Here is a 20,441-nt window from a genome sequence, read left to right on the forward strand (position 1 = left end):
ATCCACATATATTATACATACATTACTTTATTTTTACACAATTAATACAGGCATAGTTTTGCACTCGATTGAACTTGTCCGGGATTCTTCTAGGCCGCCGCCGGCGCCACCCCCTTGTTCGGGCACATTGCTTCAATGATATTTTCGTCGGTACATTGACTGTCTTCACAACAATATCATGTCCACAGCTCTTTTTAAAACCCTCCGCCGCAAAGCTGACCATATCGATTTCTTCGGCTTCCTCCTCAAACTTTACTCCATATCCTTGCGAAGCGTACTTGCACAGAGACTCCTTGATGTCCAGATCGGTACACTCGTCCTTGCAGCACATCTTCCAAAGATCCACATCACTGCTGCGATCTGAAAAGCGATGATTCGGTTTTAACCTGCTAAGAATGATATAATAACATACCTTTCTTCCCACTGCAAGCTTCAAAAGCGCGATGAACAAGATGGGATCCACAGGAACGATAGGGAAGGAAGGCCGCATTTGGGACCGGGTGAATTGGATTGGCATTGGTGAGCACGGTGAGCATAGCAATGCTCAAGGCAATTGGCAGGAAAGCAGCCATGGTGTTCAATCGTCTATCCGGTTCGGGATGAGAGTTGAGGTATGATTCTTATTTTGTTTTCGATTTTGAGTGGGGGGGGGGGAGGGAAATGCTTACAATTATGACCTATGGGTCACGTCTTTTACGTGGAGTGTCAATTTGGGAATAAGTTGAGTGACTTTTCTTATAGTTTTTAAAGGCCAAGTTAAAATTGAATGTCTATTTAACAACTATACTTTATTTTTTGAAAATTGATTTTTCACTATTCTGCAAGCTTATTTTGTCCCCTCGGGGACTGGGCCGAGCCCGGCAGCAGTGCAACGCCAGGACGACCCTTGGGAAGTCGGAGCAAGCCCCGAGTCTTCCCTAGGTTCCAAAAATCATATAACCTTTATTACACTCATTCGAGTGTATACCGTAGGTTAATACGATAAGAACAGATACTACACTTTGATCTTAGCTAATAAGCCGAAGAAGCGATACTGAATGGAGGAGAGGGTAGGGGTAGTGGGGAGCTGTGTACCGACAACTCGTGGGTGCGCGTGGAGCACTCTTTGTTTCGTGGCCTAGAAAAGAAAGACAATTAGGTATGTCTTTGAATTAATTAAAAATCTTTATATAATAAATTAATTAAAATATGAAAAGTTCAAAGAAAAATCAATAAATTAAATATTAGAACTCGGTGAAGTGAATAATTTCGAAAGTCCATAGGATTTTTACACGTGTAATCGGGGGGAGAAACTGTTGGGGAAACGTTATTAATTAGCTGCAACTTTTTCGGGCTCTTTGGCGTCGTCTGGAGTCGTGCTGAAGCCGGAGTCCTTGCCCTGAAAGTAATTATAATTGTTTCAAGCGGAAAATTTTAAATTTCCACCAAAACTCACCTCTTCAAGAGTTGTCAAATTGGATTTACTCAGGAAATCCGAGAGCTCAGCAGCTTCTTCATCATTTTTCAGTGTGCTCGTCGAGCCATGACACCTTGGAGACTCGATTTCCTCATCACGGAAGTTCTTCGTCTCATCCTGATCTTCATCATCATCATGGAAGAAGCTTGAGCTCGATTGTTGTGGATTTTGCTGTGAAATTCCAGAAGTTGATGGGCCTTGAGATGTATTGAGTTCTAGAAGTGGAAGGGTTGGCGGAGCCGGAACAAGTGGAGCCAGGTAGCTGACGTCACTTGCTGGGACTAGGGATTCGCCTGGAAAATGGGAAAATTGAAGAAAAAAGTGCAAACATTTCGACATTTTTAGCAAAAGTTCTAGCCAAATTTCAAAAGTTTTGAGCAAAATTCTCAGAAAAATCGTCGATTTGGAGCAAAATTTTAAGCCAAATTTTGCCGTTTTTGAGCAATACTCTCATGCAAAATTTGACATTTTTGAGCATCATTGTTAGGGAAAATTGAAATTTCAAATTTTAACCGGAGCTACACGTGAAATTTTTTAGAAAAAACGTCGATTTGGAGCAATATTTTGAGCCAATTTTTGGTATTTTTGGGCAATATTTTAAGCCTAATTTTGACATTTTTGGAGCGCAATTGCAAAATTTTCAACCAAATTTTGATATTCTTGAGCACAATTTCCATCCAAATTTCGACATTTTTGAGCCATGTTTTCAGTCAAATGTTGACATTTTTGAGCAAAATTTGTTAGGGAAGATTTTAATGTTTAACTTTTAACCGGAGCTACACGTGAAAATTATCTGAAAAATCGTCGATTTGGAGAAAAATTTCCAGCCAAATTTTAACTTTAAAGTATTTGGCCTAAATTTAGGCCAAATTTTGACATTTTTTGAGCACAATTTTCTGTCAAATTTCGGCATTTTTTGAGCAAATTTTACAACCAAATTTTGACATTTTTGGCAAAAAGTTTAGCCAAATTTTGATATTTTTGGCAAACATTTTCTGTCAAATTTTGGCAATTTTAAGCAAATTTTCAGTCAAGTTTTATCATTTTGAGCGCAACTTCCAACCAAAATTTGACATTTTTGAGCAAAATTGTCATCCGGATTGTGACATTTTTAGCGAAATTTTCAGCCAAATTTTGGCATTTTTAGAGCAAAAAAAATTCAGACAAAATTCTATTTTTCAAAACTAAAATTGTTTTTTCTTCAATTTTTCGCTGCACCATCTAGTATTGCCAGTAGGCGTTAAATACCTGCCTGCCTGCCTGACCATAAGGCGACCTCCGCCTGCCTCTCGCCTCAATCCGTGCCTTATGCTAAAACATATGTGAACTTTTTTTAAAAATTGCTTAATTAGATTTTCATTTTAAAAAAAAGTAAAAATTCAAAAAAGAAGCGAAAGACAGGCGTTTGGCGGGCAGGTTTCAGGCAGGCGGCAGGCCCTCAGAAAATTTCAGCAAAAAATTCAAACTCACCAGCTCCCCCATGAGTCGTATCCATTCCAGACGTTGTTGGAGTGTTCGAAGAGGAAATCGGATGCATAGGTGCCCCCATGAAAGAGTACCTCTGCGCGGAGCCCCCAGAATTCGGCTGAAACTGGAACATCTGCGGGAATTGTGGAGTGGCCGGTGGGAATCCGAACTGGGGCATTATGGGATTTCCAAACGGGATTTTATGCTCAGCTTCTTGCCATTTCCGCTTAAAATACTCGGTTTTCTTCTTCTCCTTATCCAGCTTCGCATTCGACTGTAACAACATTTTCACGAGGTCATCCTTCTCCTTCTCGAGCTCTTTAATCTGCCGATGGTCGTTTCTCTGCGTTCTCTCATAATTAAACAGTCTCTCCTCGTAGTGAGCTCGAATTTTCTTCTTCAAATCCTGATATCTCATCGATTTCTTATAGACCTCCTCTTCATCCTCCTCCTCGTCCTCCTCCTCTTCCGGATGGTGCCGCCGATGCTGATAGTGCCGGTGATAGCCGATCGGCGACGTGTTCTCACTTCCGTACTCTGACGTCTCCCACTGTTGATACCTGGGCGCTGCTCGGGAAGAGCTTGATGACGTCATTTTCGAGGTGGATTGCACCATGTTGCTGCTCCGCCGGCGTTGATCTCGTGGCTCGCGGCGGAATGAGTCGACGTTGAAGGAGCGGCTGCTGCTTGGGGCTTCTTCCTCGATATATCTGCAAATTTGAGATTAAGGATTTTTTGATACATGGCCGAATCTAAAATGTATCGGTGGCCTAGTTTTCCTGGTTTCCAGGTTTCTAGGCCACGTAAGAAAATTCAGCATACGATAGGCTTCTTCCTTATACCCTTGAATTGTAGTTGCCAAACTCTAAATTCAATAACTATCGAAAAAAATTGGTGGCCGAGTTTTCATTTTTCTAGGCCACGAGGCAAGTTTTGACTATAATGGACCTTTTACTTTTTTAGGCCACGTAGCTAAAACCAATTTATAATGAATACCAAGATGCTTTTTCGATTCAAAATTGATCAAATTTTCTGTATGGACGCCGACAAAAATTGGTGGCCGAGTTTTCTTATTTTCTAGGCCACATAACAAATTTTGGCCTATGATGGATCATTGTCATTTAACAGTTGAATTTTTTTTAACATTGTTATTGCGCTACATGGCCGTGAAAAAATTGATGGCCGAGTTTTCTCGTTTTCTAGGCCATGTAGCTAAAACCGACTTATAGTGAATTTCAAGGTGCTTTTTTTGGTGAATTGTGATTCAAAATCGACCAGATTTTCTGCATGGCCGTGGACAAAAATTGGCGGCCGAGTTTTTTCGTTTTCTAGGCCGCCATACAACAAAAATTTTTTAAACATTTTTATTCCAAAAATTTTAAGAAATCCTAAAATTGGTGGCCGAACATTCACTTTTCTAGGCCACAAGCATACTGTAACTTTTGTAAAAAAAATTGTATTTATTGTAAAAAAAATTAATTTTTTTTTTAATTTCGCTTTTTATTACTTCTTACATAAATTGTTGACATTTTTCAAAAATCTCAGTATTTCCCGTCATAGGCCCCTCCGCAATTCGCAATAAATTCAAGTTGATAGGGTTCCCCACACACATATGTTTCCCATCACGAATAATGTGCTTTCAAAGTTATTAGACCCCTTCCTCCTTCACACATAAATCAATAAATCAATAAAACTCACTCTCCGGGACAACTCTTGGGACCGCGCCGGACACGAGCCGACGCATTTTGGGTGTGATAGGCGGCGGTTGGTGGGAGCATACTGTCATCTTGGAAACGGGCTCCGCGAGCCATTGATCGCGATGAAGAGGACGGAGCTGCTCGGATTGATCGGCGGGATGTGTCGCGGTCCTGGAATTATTTCATTAACTTAAAAGGAAAATTACCCTAATTTGCGGTTACAGATATTTGGAAGTTGTCAACTTACAGAAGATTTCAATACACTGTAACTTTTTTGAAAATTTAGGTATTAATCATTTGCAGGTTTACAACATGTATAAAATATTCTTAACTTTAGTTTGCCAGTTGAAAATTTTTTGTTAGCTTTTACAGTTTTCGAAATATGAAAGCTGAAACGCAGGTACCAAAAAATGGAGGAAGAGGGGTGGTTGACTTCAAACCAGGGGTGTGCGGCAAATTTGGCGAATTTGCCGAGCTCGGCAAATTTTGAGATTTGCCGCACACCCCTGCTTCAAACAGCTGTAACTTTTTTAGGAGTTTAGTTAATAAAAAGTTGTTAACTAACAAATTGTGCGAAATTTTATGCTCCATATTTTGTCAGTAAAAATTTTTTCTAGCTTTCATAGTTTCCGAGATATGAACGCTCAAATGCTAGTTCTGAAATATGAAGGGAAGTTGGTTGACTTCAAACGACTGTAACTTTTCTAAAAATTTAGGGAATAAAAAGTTGTCAACTAACAAAATGTGCGAAATTTTATGCTTCATATTTTGTCAGTAAAAACATTTTTACTAGCTTTCATAGTTTTCGAGATATGGAAGCTCAAACACTAGTCTCAAAAAATAGGCATAGGGAGGGGGTGGTCAACTTTAGACGGCTGTAACTTTTTTGAGAATTTAGTTTTAAAAAAGTTGTCAACTAATAAAATGTGTTAAATTTTATGCAAAATCTTTTTTAGTGAGAAAATTTTTTCTAGCTCTTATAGTTTTCGAGATATGGAAGCTCAAAAAATAGTATCAAAAAACAGCAAACGTTGAAAGGGGAAGAGGTTCTTCAAACGGCTGTAACTTCTACAATAATTTAGCTAAAAAAAAGTTTTTAACTAACAAAATGTGCAAAATTTTATGCTCCATATTTTGTAATTTAACACTTTTTTTACAACTATCATGGTTCTTGAGATATTTTAGTTTCAAAAAAATTTACACTTTACGATTTTTTGTTCAATTTTGAGTGAGTTTTCAATTTTACAATTTTTTGTTAAAATAAAGTTTCAAATCCAAACCTTACCATATTCTCATGATCCTCGTCTCCTTTGCTGTGGCTCTTCTTGTGGCCGAACAAGTTTCGGAACAGGTTCGCCATAGTAGCTCCGGCGCTGCAATAAAATAAGCTGAGGTCGGAGCCAAAAATTAAAACAGTTGGTGTATTGCGGTGGTTGATGGTGAAGGTGTAATGTAAGTACTAATAACAAAGAATAGGGTGGACAAGAGAGATCAAAAGAGATGGGAGACGTAGAGAAAATACCAACCAATAAATAAGAGCAGAGACGGGTTGGGTGTGCTCTTGGCGTGGGGGAGGTAAGAAGAGGGAATAGGTCAGATTGCTGTACAGGTGTATGGGTGCAGCCTCTTGTAACTGTGAATAACAACAGCGTGTACTTGAGTATTGGCTATTAGAAATTATACATACATTGGTCAAATAGTGTGGGTTATCAGTGGAGCGCAGTTGCTGTGATTTGAAATTTTAAAATTATACTTTACTAAAACATTAGAAAGTTTTTGAATAAAACTCTCTAAAATATCTTAGAATTTCAAAAAAGCGAATTTTTTAGGCCCAGGATCAAGCTTAGGATTAAGTTCAGGCTAAGGCTTAGGCTTAAGCTTAGATTTGGCCTTAGTCTTAGGCTTAGGCTTAGGCTTAGGTTTAGGATCAGGCTTAGGCTCAGGCTTACGCTCATGCTTAGAAGTAGGCTTAGACTTAGGCCTAGGATCCGGCTTAGTCTTAGTCTTTAGTTTAGGCTTAGGCTTGGGATTTGGCTTAAGCTTTGGCTTCGACTTAGGCTAGGCTTAGGCTTATGTTTTGGCTTAGGCTTAGGCTTAGGCTTAGGTACAGGCTGAGGCGTAGGTTTAGGTTTAGATTTAGGCTTAGGCTGAGGCTTAGGCTGGAATTTTATATGCTTAAAAACATTGACTAAAGTTGATTGAGCTTTAAAAAAATTACCAAAATTAGGTTTTGGTCAACTTTCAAAAATTTAGCATATAAAAAATTTTTTAAAAATGTCAAAAAATGTTTTATTTTGGTCATTTTTGCACGGTATGAGTAATTTGAGACTATAGCTTTGTTTTCATGCCTACATGCCTGCCTACCTGCCTGCCTACTTTTTGCTAAAGGTGGACGCAGTTCAAAACTATTGGAAAATCAAATAATGAAAAGTTTCAGAAAAAAAAACAGTATTTGAAAATATGTGCAAAGTAACTATTCAATTTTATCTTTAAAAAACTCTGAAATTACAAAACGAATTTTAAAATCTCAGAAAAAATTTCAAAAAATTGTCAGTAGATTACAAAAAAGTCGATAATCTCCAGACCCCTTTTTTATAAAGTGACAAATATATTGTTTCTTTTGGGAAGCTGGTTTTTTGCAGAGTAGATAAGATAGTTTTCAGATATCACACATATTGCTCAAAAATTCTTAGATAAGACAGCTCCGTGCATGTTTTTTGAAAATATTTGAAAATAGGTAACTAGGGAATTGGAATAGTCGAATAAAATCGGCGTCAAGATGACACAGTTCTCTTTTCCTTTTTCACTGCCCCTCAACCCTCTTCAACGCCTAAAAAAACTTCAAAAAAAGCCGACTGTCTGGCCTCTAATTAGGTGACACCCACCCGATCTATGGGAGAGAGAGGAGGCAGCTATTGATACCTACTTTGAAGAAGAAGAGGGAAGGATGTCTAAGGTGCTATTTGTCGAGAAAACAGGAAGAAGATCAAATGTGCCGAAGAGGTAAAAGTAGGGCAAATAGGGTAGAGGACAAAGTGTCAAAAGTGCCGAAAATGTAAACTTTGACACTAGGAATTTAGGAATTTTGTTCGGTTTAGTATTGTGAAACATGTTTTGGAAACAGCACGTGGTGTCAGGCTGTCTCATTGCGGTTTGATCAACAAAAAATGCGGCAATATCGTTCCAGAAAATTGTGACGTCCGCACGTTCTTAACCATGCGAAATCAAATGAGCTGTCTGCGTCTCTTCTCCCGCATTTAATGTAGATCAAACCGAAATGAGACATTCTGTCTCCACGTGAAACAGTCGGAATCAGGGGTGAGCGGCAAATTGCCGGTTTGCCGATTTGCCGAAAATTTTCAATTCCGGCAATTTGTCGGTTTGCCGATTTGCCAGAAATTTTCAATTCCGGCAAATTGCAGGTTTGCCGATTTGATCGAAGTTTGTTAGAGGGATTCTTTTATAAGACGATAACATTTAAAATAGTGCCTTTTTGAAATTTTTTCCTGTTTTCTTTAGATATTTTTATAGAATTTTCTTACTTTTCAAAATAGATGCAGGAACATTCATAGGGTGCGTACACTTTTGCCGATTGAAATTGAAATTCTGAAATTTCCAAAAAAGTGCAAAACCGTTGCTGATTTTCCGGAAAACCTCATTCCCGGCAATTGGCCGATTTGCCCGAAATTTTTAAGTTGTAAATATTTTGACATTTTTCAAATTGTTAGGTAGTAGTAGGAAGTTTGCTTAAAATAATAAAAATATGGGTCCCATGCCGATAATTTTTCAAAATAAATCAAAATCAATTTTTTTTGTTTGCAAAATAAAAAAAATTACAAAATTTTTACTGCAATTTTTTACCACATTTTTAAAATTTTTTAAAAATCTATTTTCTATTTTTAGATATTCAAAAGTTATGTGTTCTAGTCAAAACTATTCCCGACTGGGTTGTAAATCACTCTGGCAAACACCTCAAACTATTAGTTCCTTATCATATTCTACTCTACTACTTTATCATCTAATCCGCTTTAGGCCTTTCCGTTCAGGACCCTCATATTAATAAAATGTTGGTAAAAAAAAAGGGAAAACTGGAGGAAACGGCAATAAATTGAGAGCAAGGCGATGGGGGGTGGGCAAAAGCTGGGGCAGTTTTGAGAATTAATGGGAATTTGTGGAGAAGGATTCACAAGATTGACGATGCGGAATTGAGATGATGAACTTTTCGAGAAATTTGTCAATTTTTAGGGTCCTTTTTTTTAATTTTCAGTGATTTCAAACAAAAAACATTTTTTGCCCAAAAAAAAGGAGAGTTATTAGATGGCTGAAAAAAAATTGGGCAAAAATAAAAAGTTGTCTAAATTTGTTGAAAACGGGTAATTCATGTATGCTGAATTCAGAAAATCTATGTTTAGCCCATCGAAAACTATTATAAAGTGGCAAAAATTCATATCAATCTCCGAACACTATTGACCCTAAATGACAGAATACAGTCTCAAAATACCGAATATAACTGTAGCAAAATTTCTAAAAATTTCCTAAAAATTTCCTAAATTTTTTTTGTTAATTTTTTTTTAATTTGAAAAAAGGACTGAATTATTTTCGAATTCCCGCGCACAGTAGTGACGTCATTTTTAACATTTTTTCGGTTTCTGCAATATTGATTGGCCTCAATTTGAAAAAATTTTAAGACATTTTTCTGCGCAGAAAATTGAAAATCTAAAATTGGCCTAAAAATCAATAATAAAAAATTTAAAGTTAAAAAAAATTGTGGGAAAATGTCTGAAAAATTGATAAATTATGTAGGTTTCTAATTATAAAACACAGAAAAAATGAAAAAAACAAACATCAATATTGCCGAGAAAATGCAACAATGTCAAAAATGACGTCATTCATTCGCCCGGAAATTCAAAAATAAATCAGCCTTTTTTGAAAAAAATTTTTTCGGCATATTGCAGGAATCGAAAAATTCCGGCAAATCGGCAAATTGCCGGAATTGAATATTTAGCAGTTAAATTTTGTATATGCACGGGCTTCTAATTTCCCTCCATTTTGCAAATGGAAAAGGTGGCCGTGAAAGAAGCGAACCTCGACCGGGGGTCGCGGTTTGATTTTTTTTTGTTTTTTTGATTTTGTATTTCATTTATGCATTATATTAAATAAAAGCAACGAAAATGCGAAATTGTATATGTCAAAAAGTTTTCGAAAATCTGAAAACTGGCCTGGAACAAAAAATAATTTTATGCCAAAAGCAACAAACGAATAAACCAACAAAAAAAAATCAAAAAAAATTATTGATTTTCTTAAAAATATGGCAAAATATCGATTTTTATATATTTTTTCACATTAGTTTACTAAAATCCTTCCAAGCCTACTTGTAAAAATAAACAATTAATTTTATAATTACTACATCCCCCTCTGAAAAAAGTACCCCACTTGACACATTTTTCCAAATTCAAGTCACCAATTTTACCGCTACTTTACACATTTTTCCAATGCAAAAACCTAAAGCAACAATAAAAAAAGTTTAGAATATCAAAAGACCGTAGCCGAAAGCATGTTGCGGTCGTCAAATTTCCGTGTTACGCCATATCATGCACCTGTTGCAATCCAGATGGTTGCTTTCGTTAATTGCTTTCTTTTGGTGGCTACCCGCTGGTTATTGCCATGCTAATTTTGAGATTAAGTAAGCTTTTTTGGACTTTTTTGGCGGGAAATTCAAATTTTCTATGAAAATTTGAAAAAAAAATTCGTTCGGTTTCTCAAATTAAAAAACCAACTTTTTTCGTAAAAAGTGTTTGGCTGGAAATCCAATTTTTAGAAAGAAACAATTTTGGCAGGAAATTCAAACTTTTTGTGAAAACATTTTGGCGGGAAATTCGAATTTTTTGTGAGAACATTTTGGCGGGAAATTCGAATTTTCTGAGAAAAACAATTGGCTGTAAATTAAAATTTTCAAAAAACAAAATTTGGTGGGAAATTGAAATTTCTGAGAAAAAAGTATTGGCGGGAAACTCAAATTTCGTTTTAAAACATTTTGGCGGGAAATTCAAATTTTCTGATAAAAGTTTTTGAAAAATTTTTGGCTAATGCAAATGCGCTCCACTGGCACTAAACTTTTATAAAATCCACGTGGTGTCAGAGTGTCTCATTTCGGTTTGATCTGCATAGATCTAAAAATGCGGAAGTTGAGACGCAGAGTTCTCAACTGATTTGACACGGCTAAGAACGTGCTGACGTCACATTTCTTGGACGAAAAATTCCCACAATTTTTGTAGATCAAACCGTAATGGGACAACCTGACACCACGTTAAAATCTAGAATCGATATTTCTTAACAGTTAAAAGAATTTTCAAATACAAATTCAATCCCAAAAAATCGAAAATTCTCGGAAAACGGTTGCATAAAAACGTGCCCGTTGCCCCTTATAATCTTTATCAGCAAGTGGTAAAAAGTTGCCAAATTGCGTCGTAAAACTGCCAGCGGAACACAAATTGTCCCAAATATTGCAACACGAGCATTTGAAATTTGGGGAGAGAGGTGTGTACATTTCTTATCAAAAAGTTACTTGAATGACGAGGTTTGACGGCAGGAAATCGATATATATATAAAAGAGTTTGAAAAAAAAAGTTATAAAAACAATTTTTTCAGAATTTTTTAATTAAAATTTTTTTTTAAACCTTAGAAACCGTTTTAAAAATAAACAATTTCAAAGTTCCCATAAAATTCATTCAAATTGAATTTGAAATAGAAACCATTTTATCACTTTAATCACTAATCACAAGCCATCCGCAAATCGCCAATAAACTTTGGAATGTAAATCAGCGCGGCATAGATCAAAGGGGTGGGGGATTAAAAGCTATTAAAGGGACGACGGAAATTCAAATAAATTCTCTATGTTAAAAACAAATATATGGGACACTCAGATATATATCACATCGATAAAAAAGTTAGAAAGAAAAAAAGGAAATCGGGGACAAAAAAAGTTAGATTTTGAAAATTTAAGAAAAATAAATAAATTATGAATACTTTAAAGCTTAATTTTCAAACAAAAAATTTTGTTTTTCAGAAAAGGAAATTATTTTATAATTTTTATTATTAATTTTTAATTTTTAAAATTATTTTATAATTTAATTTATTTGATTTTTTAGTTTTAAAATTAATTGTTAAATGTTTTAATTAATTTAAGTTTTAAAAATGTAATTTTCAATTTCTTAAATTAATTTTTAATTTTTAGAGTTAATTTTTAATTTCCAAAATTAATTATCAATTTTTTAAATTAATTTTTAATTTTTTTAAATTAATTTTTAGTTTCTAGAATTTAATTTAAATGTTTAAATGTTTAAATTTTACTTTTAATTGTTTAAAAAAATAATTTTTGATTTTTAAAATTAATTTTTAATTTTTCAACATTTATTTAAGTTTTTAAATTAATTTTCAATTACTATAATTAAGTTTTAATTTTCTAAAGGCCAATCTGAGTTTTGAAAATTAAAATTTTAGTTTTCTTTAAATTACTCTTTTAATTTTCAAACTTAATTTGAAAAAAAAAAATTTTTTTTTAATTTAAAATACAAAAATAAAAGTTTTGGTGCTTCCTCCGGTTACATGAACAGGCGTACACGGGGAGAACTCCGAGCTAATAAAAAAAGTTATCCCCCTAAAAATGTTTTATGCTTGTGGGAATCAATGCATATAACTTATAGTTTATTACAATTTTACGACTAGTAAAACTACTCTAAATGAACCCCCCTAGCAGATCGGATATTAAGACGGAAGACCAAAGAAGCGAAGGATTTGAAAAGAGACGTTTGGCGGCAATTCACCCCCCTTGCCCCCCCAACACCCTCCAACAACCAGGCGGTCCCTTTTTGTGTGAAGAACCCCTGGAAATAGTGGAGACGACGAGAGATATTGAGATGGAGACGGGCAATGTCTCTTTAGAAAGACCCTCACTCTTTTGACTGTACCGCTGCTGCTGATGCGAGGCTGGTGGGAATGAGATGACATATCTTCTAAATCATTGTGTTGACTGATGTGTCTATTTAGAGACAAAACTATTAGACTACTTTTACGGGTGAAGAATTGGATTTTTGAAAAATTACAGCTAGGAAATATATAGGAATTTCGCTTTAAATTTTAGAAATTTGGTTGTAATAACCATATATTAATGTAAAAAAGTGTACAAAACTTTTCTAAATTTCAAAAAATTGTTTTAATGATGTAAAACATTTTTTTAAATTTACAAATTAATTTTAGAAATTTAAATTTCGATTTGAAAATTTAAAAGTAACTTTGAAAATTTGAAATTAAATTTTAAAAAGTAAACCATAACTTTGAAATAGGAAAATTAAATGTTTAAAATTTGAACTAATTTTGAAAATCACATAGTTAATACTAAAAATTAGAACTCAATTTTAAAAATCAAAAATTTAACAGCGCTCCCAAGAAATTAGTTTTAAAAATTAAAAATTAAATTTTAAAAATTAACAATTAAATTTTTGAAACATAAATTAATTTTGAAAACTGAAAATTATTTTTCGGAATTAAAAATTAAATGCTTAAAATTAAAAATTTCAAACTTTGATAATTTATTTTAAAAACTAAATATTTATTTAAAAAATCAAAAATTAAATTTTACAAATTAAAAATTAAATACTCACAATTTAAATTAGTTTTAAACATCGAAATTTCAATTTCAAAAACTTAAATTAATTTTGAATATTAAAAATCTATTCTGAAAAGTAAAAATTAAATTATTCAAAAATTTAATTTAATTTTAAAATTAAAAATTAATTTTAAAAACTAAAAATTAATTTTTAGCAATTTTTAAAGGCTTTAGCATGCTAGGAGAGTTTTGAAATTTTTGTTTTCCGAAAATATCTTTACAACTTTTGGGAACAAATTCAGAGTTTTTTTCAAACAAATTTTCTTTTTTTTTAGTTAAAAAAAAATTCAAGATTATTTTTTTGACGGTGTTTTAAAAAAATTTATAATTACCTAATTTTTTGCTTTATGTTTTTGAAAAAAAACCATAAAATTCAAATAAAAATAAATCGACAAAATAACTTTTTTTCGAATCTCGCCTCTTCAAACCATCGCGGTTCGTTCAAAGAGATTCACTTTCGAATTTCCTTCCTTTGACATCTCACCGACTTCTGCAACACACTTTTTTTTAGATAAGCGTTAGATTGATTGCAGTTGCAGATTGATTTTATTTGAATCAGAACTGGAAATGTTTCAAAAAATTGGGTAATAAAAATAATTTTCTATTGTTCAATTTTCAGGGTTTTTTTTCAGATTGTTAGGTTTTTTCCAATTTTTTGAAGTTATTTTTAGGTTCGGGCGAATTAGAATATTTGTTTTTTTTTCAGAATTTTCCGATTTTATTTTTGAGTTTTCAAATTTTTTTAAAGAATTTTACAGATTTCATAGAATCTTTTTTTACAGGGGGCAGATAGCTCAGTCGGTAGTGGTGGCCGCTAGCAGTCTGGAGGTCACGAGTTCAAGTCCGGTCTCATCCCCTAGGTTCACCCAGCTTCTATTGGGAAGTGGAGCAATCCACGACTGGATTATCGGCCACAGTCCCCGGCTAGGACGTGGCTTAAATTACAGCCCAGAGGGATCACCACCAGGCAGTGTACCTGAGTCCCAGATCCGCAGTGCATAGCACTTGAAGAACGGATCGTCCTTTAATCCTTTTTAATTTTAGATTTTAGGAAAAAAAAATAATCAAAAGTCATATAATATTCAGTTTTCCAGATTTTTCAGGATTTTTTGAGTTTTCCGTAAGTTCTCGAATTTTCAGATTTTCAAAAGAAATTTTTTTTATAATTTTCAGATTTTTAAAACAATTCTCAGATTGTTTTTCTTAGAATTTTCAAGGTTTTCAGAGTTAAAAAATAATTTTAAGATTTTTTTAAAGAGTATTCAGTTTCCCAGAATTTCCAGAGAAAACAGTATTCTTAGAATTTTCAGATTATTTAGATCTTTAGGTTTGGTTTTCAGAATTTTCAGAATTGTCAGATGTTTTATAATTTTCAGTTATAATTTTTTATTTTTAATGAATTTTTCAGGGATTTCAGATTTTTTTAAATTTTTAGATAATGGAATTTAAGATTATTATGGTTTTCAGAATTTTTTTTTTCAGAATTTATAGAGTTTTCCGATTTTCCCGAGTTCTCAGATTTCTCAGATATTTTTACAGAGTTTTCAAATTTTTAGATAATTTTTTTTCTCCAACGTTTTTTTTTTGGAATTTTCAGAACTCTCATGCTTTTCAGATTAAAAAAAGTCTCCTGAATTTTGAAATTTTCAGATTTTCTTTTTTTAAATTTAAATTGTTAGTTTTTTTTTTTAAGTTTCCAGATGTCCTGATACAATATTAATGTAGCCCGAAATTTAAAAAAAAAGTTTTTCCTAACTTGAATTCAGGGGTGTTAAATTTTATTTGATTTTAAACGTTTTCCAAAAAAACAAATTTTGTGAAAATAAAATTTCAAAACGCAATCACTGAAGTGAAACCTAATCCCACAACAAGGATTGAAATATGACGTGTTCCTTGAGAATTTTTATTTTTATTTTTGGTAATTTTGTTCAGGTTCAGGTTCATGCCAGGTCAAGTGGTTTCAACGATTTTCAACGATGAAGTTAATGAGACCCTCTGGAGCAATTATAAACAAAATGGACAGTGGTAGAGTAAGAAAAAAGACGAAGAAGAATAGTAGAATCAGAAGAAGTAAACCGCTTACCTAGTAGTAGCCTTGAGAAGTTCGAGGGAACATAATCCGAGAAAAGAGACCAGTTGCCATTCATGTCAAAATGTTTTCTCAAATTTAGTTCGGTGACCTGACCGGATGTTAGTTCTTCATGCCACGCGACTAATAAACCTGCCGTCAATTTCACTGAAAATTTTTGGAATTGTTCAGTTTTTCCCTTTTTCATGTTCAGTTTGTGGTAGTCTTATATAAGATCTATAACAGGGGTGTGCAGCAAATTTGCCGAATTTGCCGAATTTGCCGTTTGCCGAATTTGCCGAATTTGCCGTTTGCCGAGCTCGGCAAATTTGCCGAATTTGCCGAGCACGGCAAATTTCAAAAAAGTAGATTTGCCGAATTTTTTTTTTGCCGCACACCCCTGATCTATAAGATATCAGGTGTTGTAAACAATTTTTTGCAGATTTTTTATAACTTAAAAAGGTGGAGTAGCGCCAGTGGAGAAACTGTTAAAACCACTCCTATGGTGCCAAAAATCATATTAAAACTTTTTGAAAATTTTTTATTTACTGTCAAAAATTGACAATTTTTTTTAAACTCACTATCAGTTTTGTCACTTATAATTTTGGAAGTCGACCAAAAAAAAATTTTTTTCTTCTCAGTTTTTTATATTGTAATTTTGATTTAATTATTTGTATTAAAACATTGTAGGGGTTGAAACATTCGACATTGCTTGGGATTTCCTCAAAAGCTCATATTTTTTCGAAATTTTGGCAATTTGCCAAAACTTTGTCCGGAAATTTTGAAAAATCTAAAATTTTTTGGAGTGTTTTGATATGATACTCGGTTGTCTTAAATCATTATAAGGGTATTTAGACAAAAAACCCCACTGACGCTACTCCATCTTTGAAAATTGGTCAGTTTTATTGATAATATATCATAAAAAATTTCACACCCGTAAAATTGCTCGAAATACAGCTTTTTGCAGACATTCAATTGTTTTAAATATGTACAAGGCTAGGTAAATACTCTGGTAACATTTTGGAAGTTTTAATTTTTTTTGAAAAAATTATTTTACCATGCGAAAGTTTTCAGGCAAAAAAATATCTTTCACAATCTTTTTCTGCAACATTGGAGAATTTTATCTCACAATTAGTTTCTTCAAAAAGTTTACCAAATTTCAGAAAAAAATTCCAAAAAAAATTTTTGTCTGAAAATTTTTTTTTAAATATGTTAAATTTTAATAATGACTTACGACCGTTGTAAATTGTTTTATGATAATGGGAACCAAACCAATTTCAAACCAATTTTTAAAATGTTTAATTTTTTTGAAAAAAATAATTTTAATGCGAAATGCGAAAATTTTCAGTCAATAATTTTTTTTTCGAAAATTTCTCCTGAAACCTTAGAATAGTTCAAAAATTAATATTCAATTTGGCTATTTTTCAATGACAATTAGCTTTTTCAAAAAAAATTGCCCAACTTTCAGAAAAAAAATCTAATAAAAAATTGTCTGAAAATTTTCAAAAAATATAATTTCGAGAAACCTCAAGTTGTTTAAAATTCGCATCAGTCGCTGAACCACTATTTTAGGGCAAATCTTAAACTTTTAAAACTGGACTGAAAAAATTTCAGATTGACTAATGCATTTTCAAAAAAAAAAAAACATTTTAGCACTTTATGAATGATTCTGAATTTTTTTTTTATTTTTGAAAAAATTCTTTAAAAAAAAAAAAGAAAACAAAGCAATTGAGTTCTTGTTACTGATGTTTCAAAGGCACGCAGTTTGAAATTTTTTGGAGTAATTATCTTCTTCAATTTTCCTTATTTCTCTTTCCAAATTCTCTTCCTAAAAATTTCCAGCCAGCCAAATTTTCCAACATTTTCAGATGCAAAATCGCCTTTTGATATTCTCACTGCTATTCATCGGCTCAGTTCTCACTCAAGATGAGATTCAGGATAATTTTGTGGAATTTAATGAAATCGGGCCAGGCGCTGGGATTAGTTCGACCTCTAAGCCACCACCGGACCCATTTGCGGATATGATGAATGAGCAAAGTTTGGATGAGAAGCTCGATGAGTTGGATGTAGAGTCACAGGAGATTGTGATTGACTATGTGAGACATGGAAGGAAGTTTTATGGAGATGTAAGTTATTATGCTCCGCCCCCTTAGCCTGGGTCTCGTTAGGTATTGTTTGCACAAAACCGAGTTTCTTTCAAACAAGTGCATGTGTGCCTGGCAACCAGCCCCTGTCTGCGCCTCCACTCTCTCCCTACACCTCCGTCATTTCATAGTGTCACACGCGCACCCATGAGTTGTCGGTACACAGCTCCCCACTACCCCTACCCTCTCCTCCATTCAGTATCGCTTCTTCGGCTTATTAGCTAAGATCAAAGTGTAGTATCTGTTCTTATCGTATTAACCTACGGTATACACTCGAATGAGTGTAATAAAGGTTATATGATTTTTGGAACCTAGGGAAGACTCGGGGCTTGCTCCGACTTCCCAAGGGTCGTCCTGGCGTTGCACTGCTGCCGGGCTCGGCCCAGTCCCCGAGGGGACAAAATAAGCTTGAAAAGTGTGAGAGGCCCATAAAGAAAATATTAACAAAAGGAAAAACGCCGAACTTCAATACTACTTTTAGTAGAAGTTTGGTTAAACATTCATTTTGGAATAGCTTGCTGAGAAGTTTTTTCAAGAAATTTGAAAAGTTACAAAGATAAAAGTAAACTTTTAAAGTTTCACATTTTTCAGCTACGTAGACGTTTAATCCTCTACGTGATGAAGTTCTCACCGGTACAAGCGATGGTTAAGGAGTCTGGCAGTGGATCTCAAATTCAGAAGGTACTAGATACTAGCAATATACAATTCACTGCAACTTTTTTCGAACGAGGGACGAGGCAAAAAGGTTTCTAGGCCATGGCCGAGTCCCCGACAAGTTTCAGCGGCCATTTATGTTGCTTTGTTTTCCGCGTGTTTTCTTGTGTTTTTCTCCAATTTTTCCCGTTTTTTCTTACCAAAACTGATAAATAAATATTTTTTGCAGATGCTAAAACAATTTCTAAGTGAAAAAATTGTGTATTCAGTCGGCAAGTAGCGGTGAAAGTGGACGATGTAATATGATGATTTACGGGAATACGAAACCTAAACGTTTTCCCAAACATGATACATATGCTGCTCTGATGCTGAAACTACCTGATTTTCATAACGAGACCGCTGAAAAAGTTCTGAGGTTTTCAAAATTCAACTTTTTTGGTGAAAAAGTCGAGAATTTCGAACAAAATGTTGAATATTGAAAACCTCAAAACTTTTTCAGCGGTCTCGTTATGAAAATCAGGTAGTCTCAGCATCTAAACAGCATATGTATCATGTTTGGGAAAAAGTTTGGGTTTTGTATTCCCGTAATCCATCATATTACATCGTCCACTTTCACCGCTACTTGCCGACTGAATACACAATTTTTTCACTTAGAAATTGTTTTAGCATCTGCAAAAAATATTTATTTATCAGTTTTGATAAGAAAAAACGGGAAAAATCGGTGCAAAACACAAGAAAACACGCGGAAAACAAAGCAACATAAATGGTCGCTGAAACCTGTCGGGGACTCGGCCATGGCCTAGAAACCTTTTTGCCTCGTCCCTCGTTCGAAAAAAGTTGCAGTGTATACAAATCGAAATTGTTAATTTTCAGATCGAAAAAATCAAGTACCGCTTTCGATCTGGGCTCCGGATTAAGTACTCGGCGTTGAAATCGGTAGGATTTTTTGGAGAGGGGATAGTGAAAGTCTAGTGGTTTAAAAGTTTTCAAAGATGTTTGCCTACCTCTTAACACCTCCAAATCACTTAACATTTTCTTTAAAAAACTGACTTTCCAGCAAATTTACGGGTGTTCAGAAATTCGTGAGAAAAAAAATTAACTGCAAAAATAATTTTTTTTTCAGGTTGAATTTTCAAGCGTTGAGTTAGGCCGCCTAACTTTTTGTTATAGCTATACATAGCTAAAAATTGAAAAAATGACAGAAAAAATTTTGGAATTACTTTTAATATTCGAAAATGAAATCAAAAATCCAGAAACAAATATAGATGTCCCTTTAAAAAACGATTTTCTGTCAAATTATAACTCAAAAGATACGCTTTTAAATTTTTAATTTTTTTTTAAACATAAAAACAACAACTGTATTAAAAATAAAACTCGATTTTACAAAAAAATCGAAGAATCAATAATTTCCATTAATCTGTCGAAAAAAGTCAAAAACATTTTTTTTTTAATCCAAAAAAAAAAAATTGAAAAAAGCGAAAAAATCACGTGGAGTCAGAAAGTCCCATTTCGTTTTGATCTTCGAAAAATGCGGGAGGTTAGACGCAGACATCTCAACTGATTTTGCATGGTTAAGAGCGTGCTGACGTCACAATTTTTCTGGGAAAAAAACCCGCATTTTTTGTAGATCAAACTGTATTGAGACAGCCTGACACCACGTGAAAAATCAATAATTTCCAGCGAATCGACCGGCTCGTCGCCCACTTGCTTGCCCCGATCTTCGCCCCATTCATGCTTCTCCAACCTGAAGAGATTCGCCCTCTCTTCGCCGCCCAACAACCCCAACAAAAAGAGCCCGTGACAGTGCCGCCACAAGAGATCACTCAGCCACAGAGCAGCTTTACAGCTCTCGAAATATTCCCCTCATATCTGCCACAGGACAAATGGCCCCAGTTCGATCAGAGATGGATGAATCCACAGCCGACTCAGTTCTCAGTTCCTTCGTTTACTCCGTTTTACCAGCCTTTCCAGTATTATCGCTCTTATTAATTGATTTTGTTTTTTAAAAATGAATAAAAAAGTCTCAAATTTGACGAAAAAGCAGAAAAAACTGACTGCGACCAATCAGCGATTCGCTCCGCCCACTTTTCAGCCAATCAGCTATTTGCTCCAATTATTTTTCAACCAATCAGCGATTCACTCCGCCCACTTTTCAACCAATCAACGATTCGCCCGCCCACTTTGCAACCAATCAGCTATTTGCTCCAATTATTTTTCAACCAATTCAGCCAATCAGCGGCTTGCTCCGCCCACTTTTATACCAATCAGCGATTCGCTCCGCCCACTTTTC

General features: G+C 34.2%; 3 protein-coding genes and 5 non-coding genes across 8 annotated transcripts; 4 read left to right on the top strand and 4 right to left on the bottom strand.

The window, feature by feature from the left end:
- Window positions 1-11: 11 nt before the first annotated feature.
- ins-37 (INSulin related) lies at window positions 12-1,018 on the bottom strand. The gene is made up of 2 exons (NM_064501.3): window positions 413-1,018; window positions 12-360 (listed from the first exon to the last, which is right to left on the bottom strand). The coding sequence occupies exons 1-2, from the start codon at window positions 570-572 to the stop codon at window positions 23-25; spliced, it is 498 nt and encodes a 165-aa protein (NP_496902.2). The 5' UTR covers window positions 573-1,018; the 3' UTR covers window positions 12-22.
- On the top strand, window positions 827-1,033 carry F08G2.17. The gene has a single exon (NR_051853.1). It is a non-coding gene; the product is annotated as an Unclassified non-coding RNA F08G2.17 (non-coding RNA).
- Window positions 848-1,032, bottom strand: F08G2.9. Its single transcript, NR_000903.1, has one exon. It is a non-coding gene; the product is annotated as a small nuclear RNA F08G2.9 (small nuclear RNA).
- Window positions 1,034-1,145: 112 nt separating the features above from the next.
- Window positions 1,146-6,067, bottom strand: F08G2.7 (uncharacterized protein). Its single transcript, NM_064502.6, has 5 exons — window positions 5,906-6,067; window positions 4,622-4,791; window positions 2,927-3,633; window positions 1,436-1,749; window positions 1,146-1,378 (listed from the first exon to the last, which is right to left on the bottom strand). The coding sequence occupies exons 1-5, from the start codon at window positions 5,978-5,980 to the stop codon at window positions 1,310-1,312; spliced, it is 1,335 nt and encodes a 444-aa protein (NP_496903.1). The 5' UTR covers window positions 5,981-6,067; the 3' UTR covers window positions 1,146-1,309.
- A 6,333-nt stretch (window positions 6,068-12,400) lies between these two features.
- On the bottom strand, window positions 12,401-12,489 carry F08G2.16. Its single transcript, NR_051855.1, has one exon. It is a non-coding gene; the product is annotated as an Unclassified non-coding RNA F08G2.16 (non-coding RNA).
- F08G2.14 lies at window positions 12,401-12,489 on the top strand. The gene has a single exon (NR_051854.1). It is a non-coding gene; the product is annotated as an Unclassified non-coding RNA F08G2.14 (non-coding RNA).
- Window positions 12,490-17,214: 4,725 nt separating this feature from the next.
- Window positions 17,215-20,190, top strand: F08G2.8 (uncharacterized protein). The gene is made up of 4 exons (NM_064503.3): window positions 17,215-17,479; window positions 18,089-18,178; window positions 19,025-19,087; window positions 19,832-20,190. The coding sequence occupies exons 1-4, from the start codon at window positions 17,222-17,224 to the stop codon at window positions 20,138-20,140; spliced, it is 720 nt and encodes a 239-aa protein (NP_496904.1). The 5' UTR covers window positions 17,215-17,221; the 3' UTR covers window positions 20,141-20,190.
- F08G2.11 lies at window positions 17,698-17,883 on the top strand. The gene has a single exon (NR_000905.2). It is a non-coding gene; the product is annotated as a small nuclear RNA F08G2.11 (small nuclear RNA).
- Window positions 20,191-20,441: the final 251 nt, after the last annotated feature.

Source organism: Caenorhabditis elegans, chromosome II (assembly GCF_000002985.6).
Source record: "Caenorhabditis elegans chromosome II".
Classification (NCBI taxonomy): domain Eukaryota; kingdom Metazoa; phylum Nematoda; class Chromadorea; order Rhabditida; family Rhabditidae; genus Caenorhabditis; species Caenorhabditis elegans.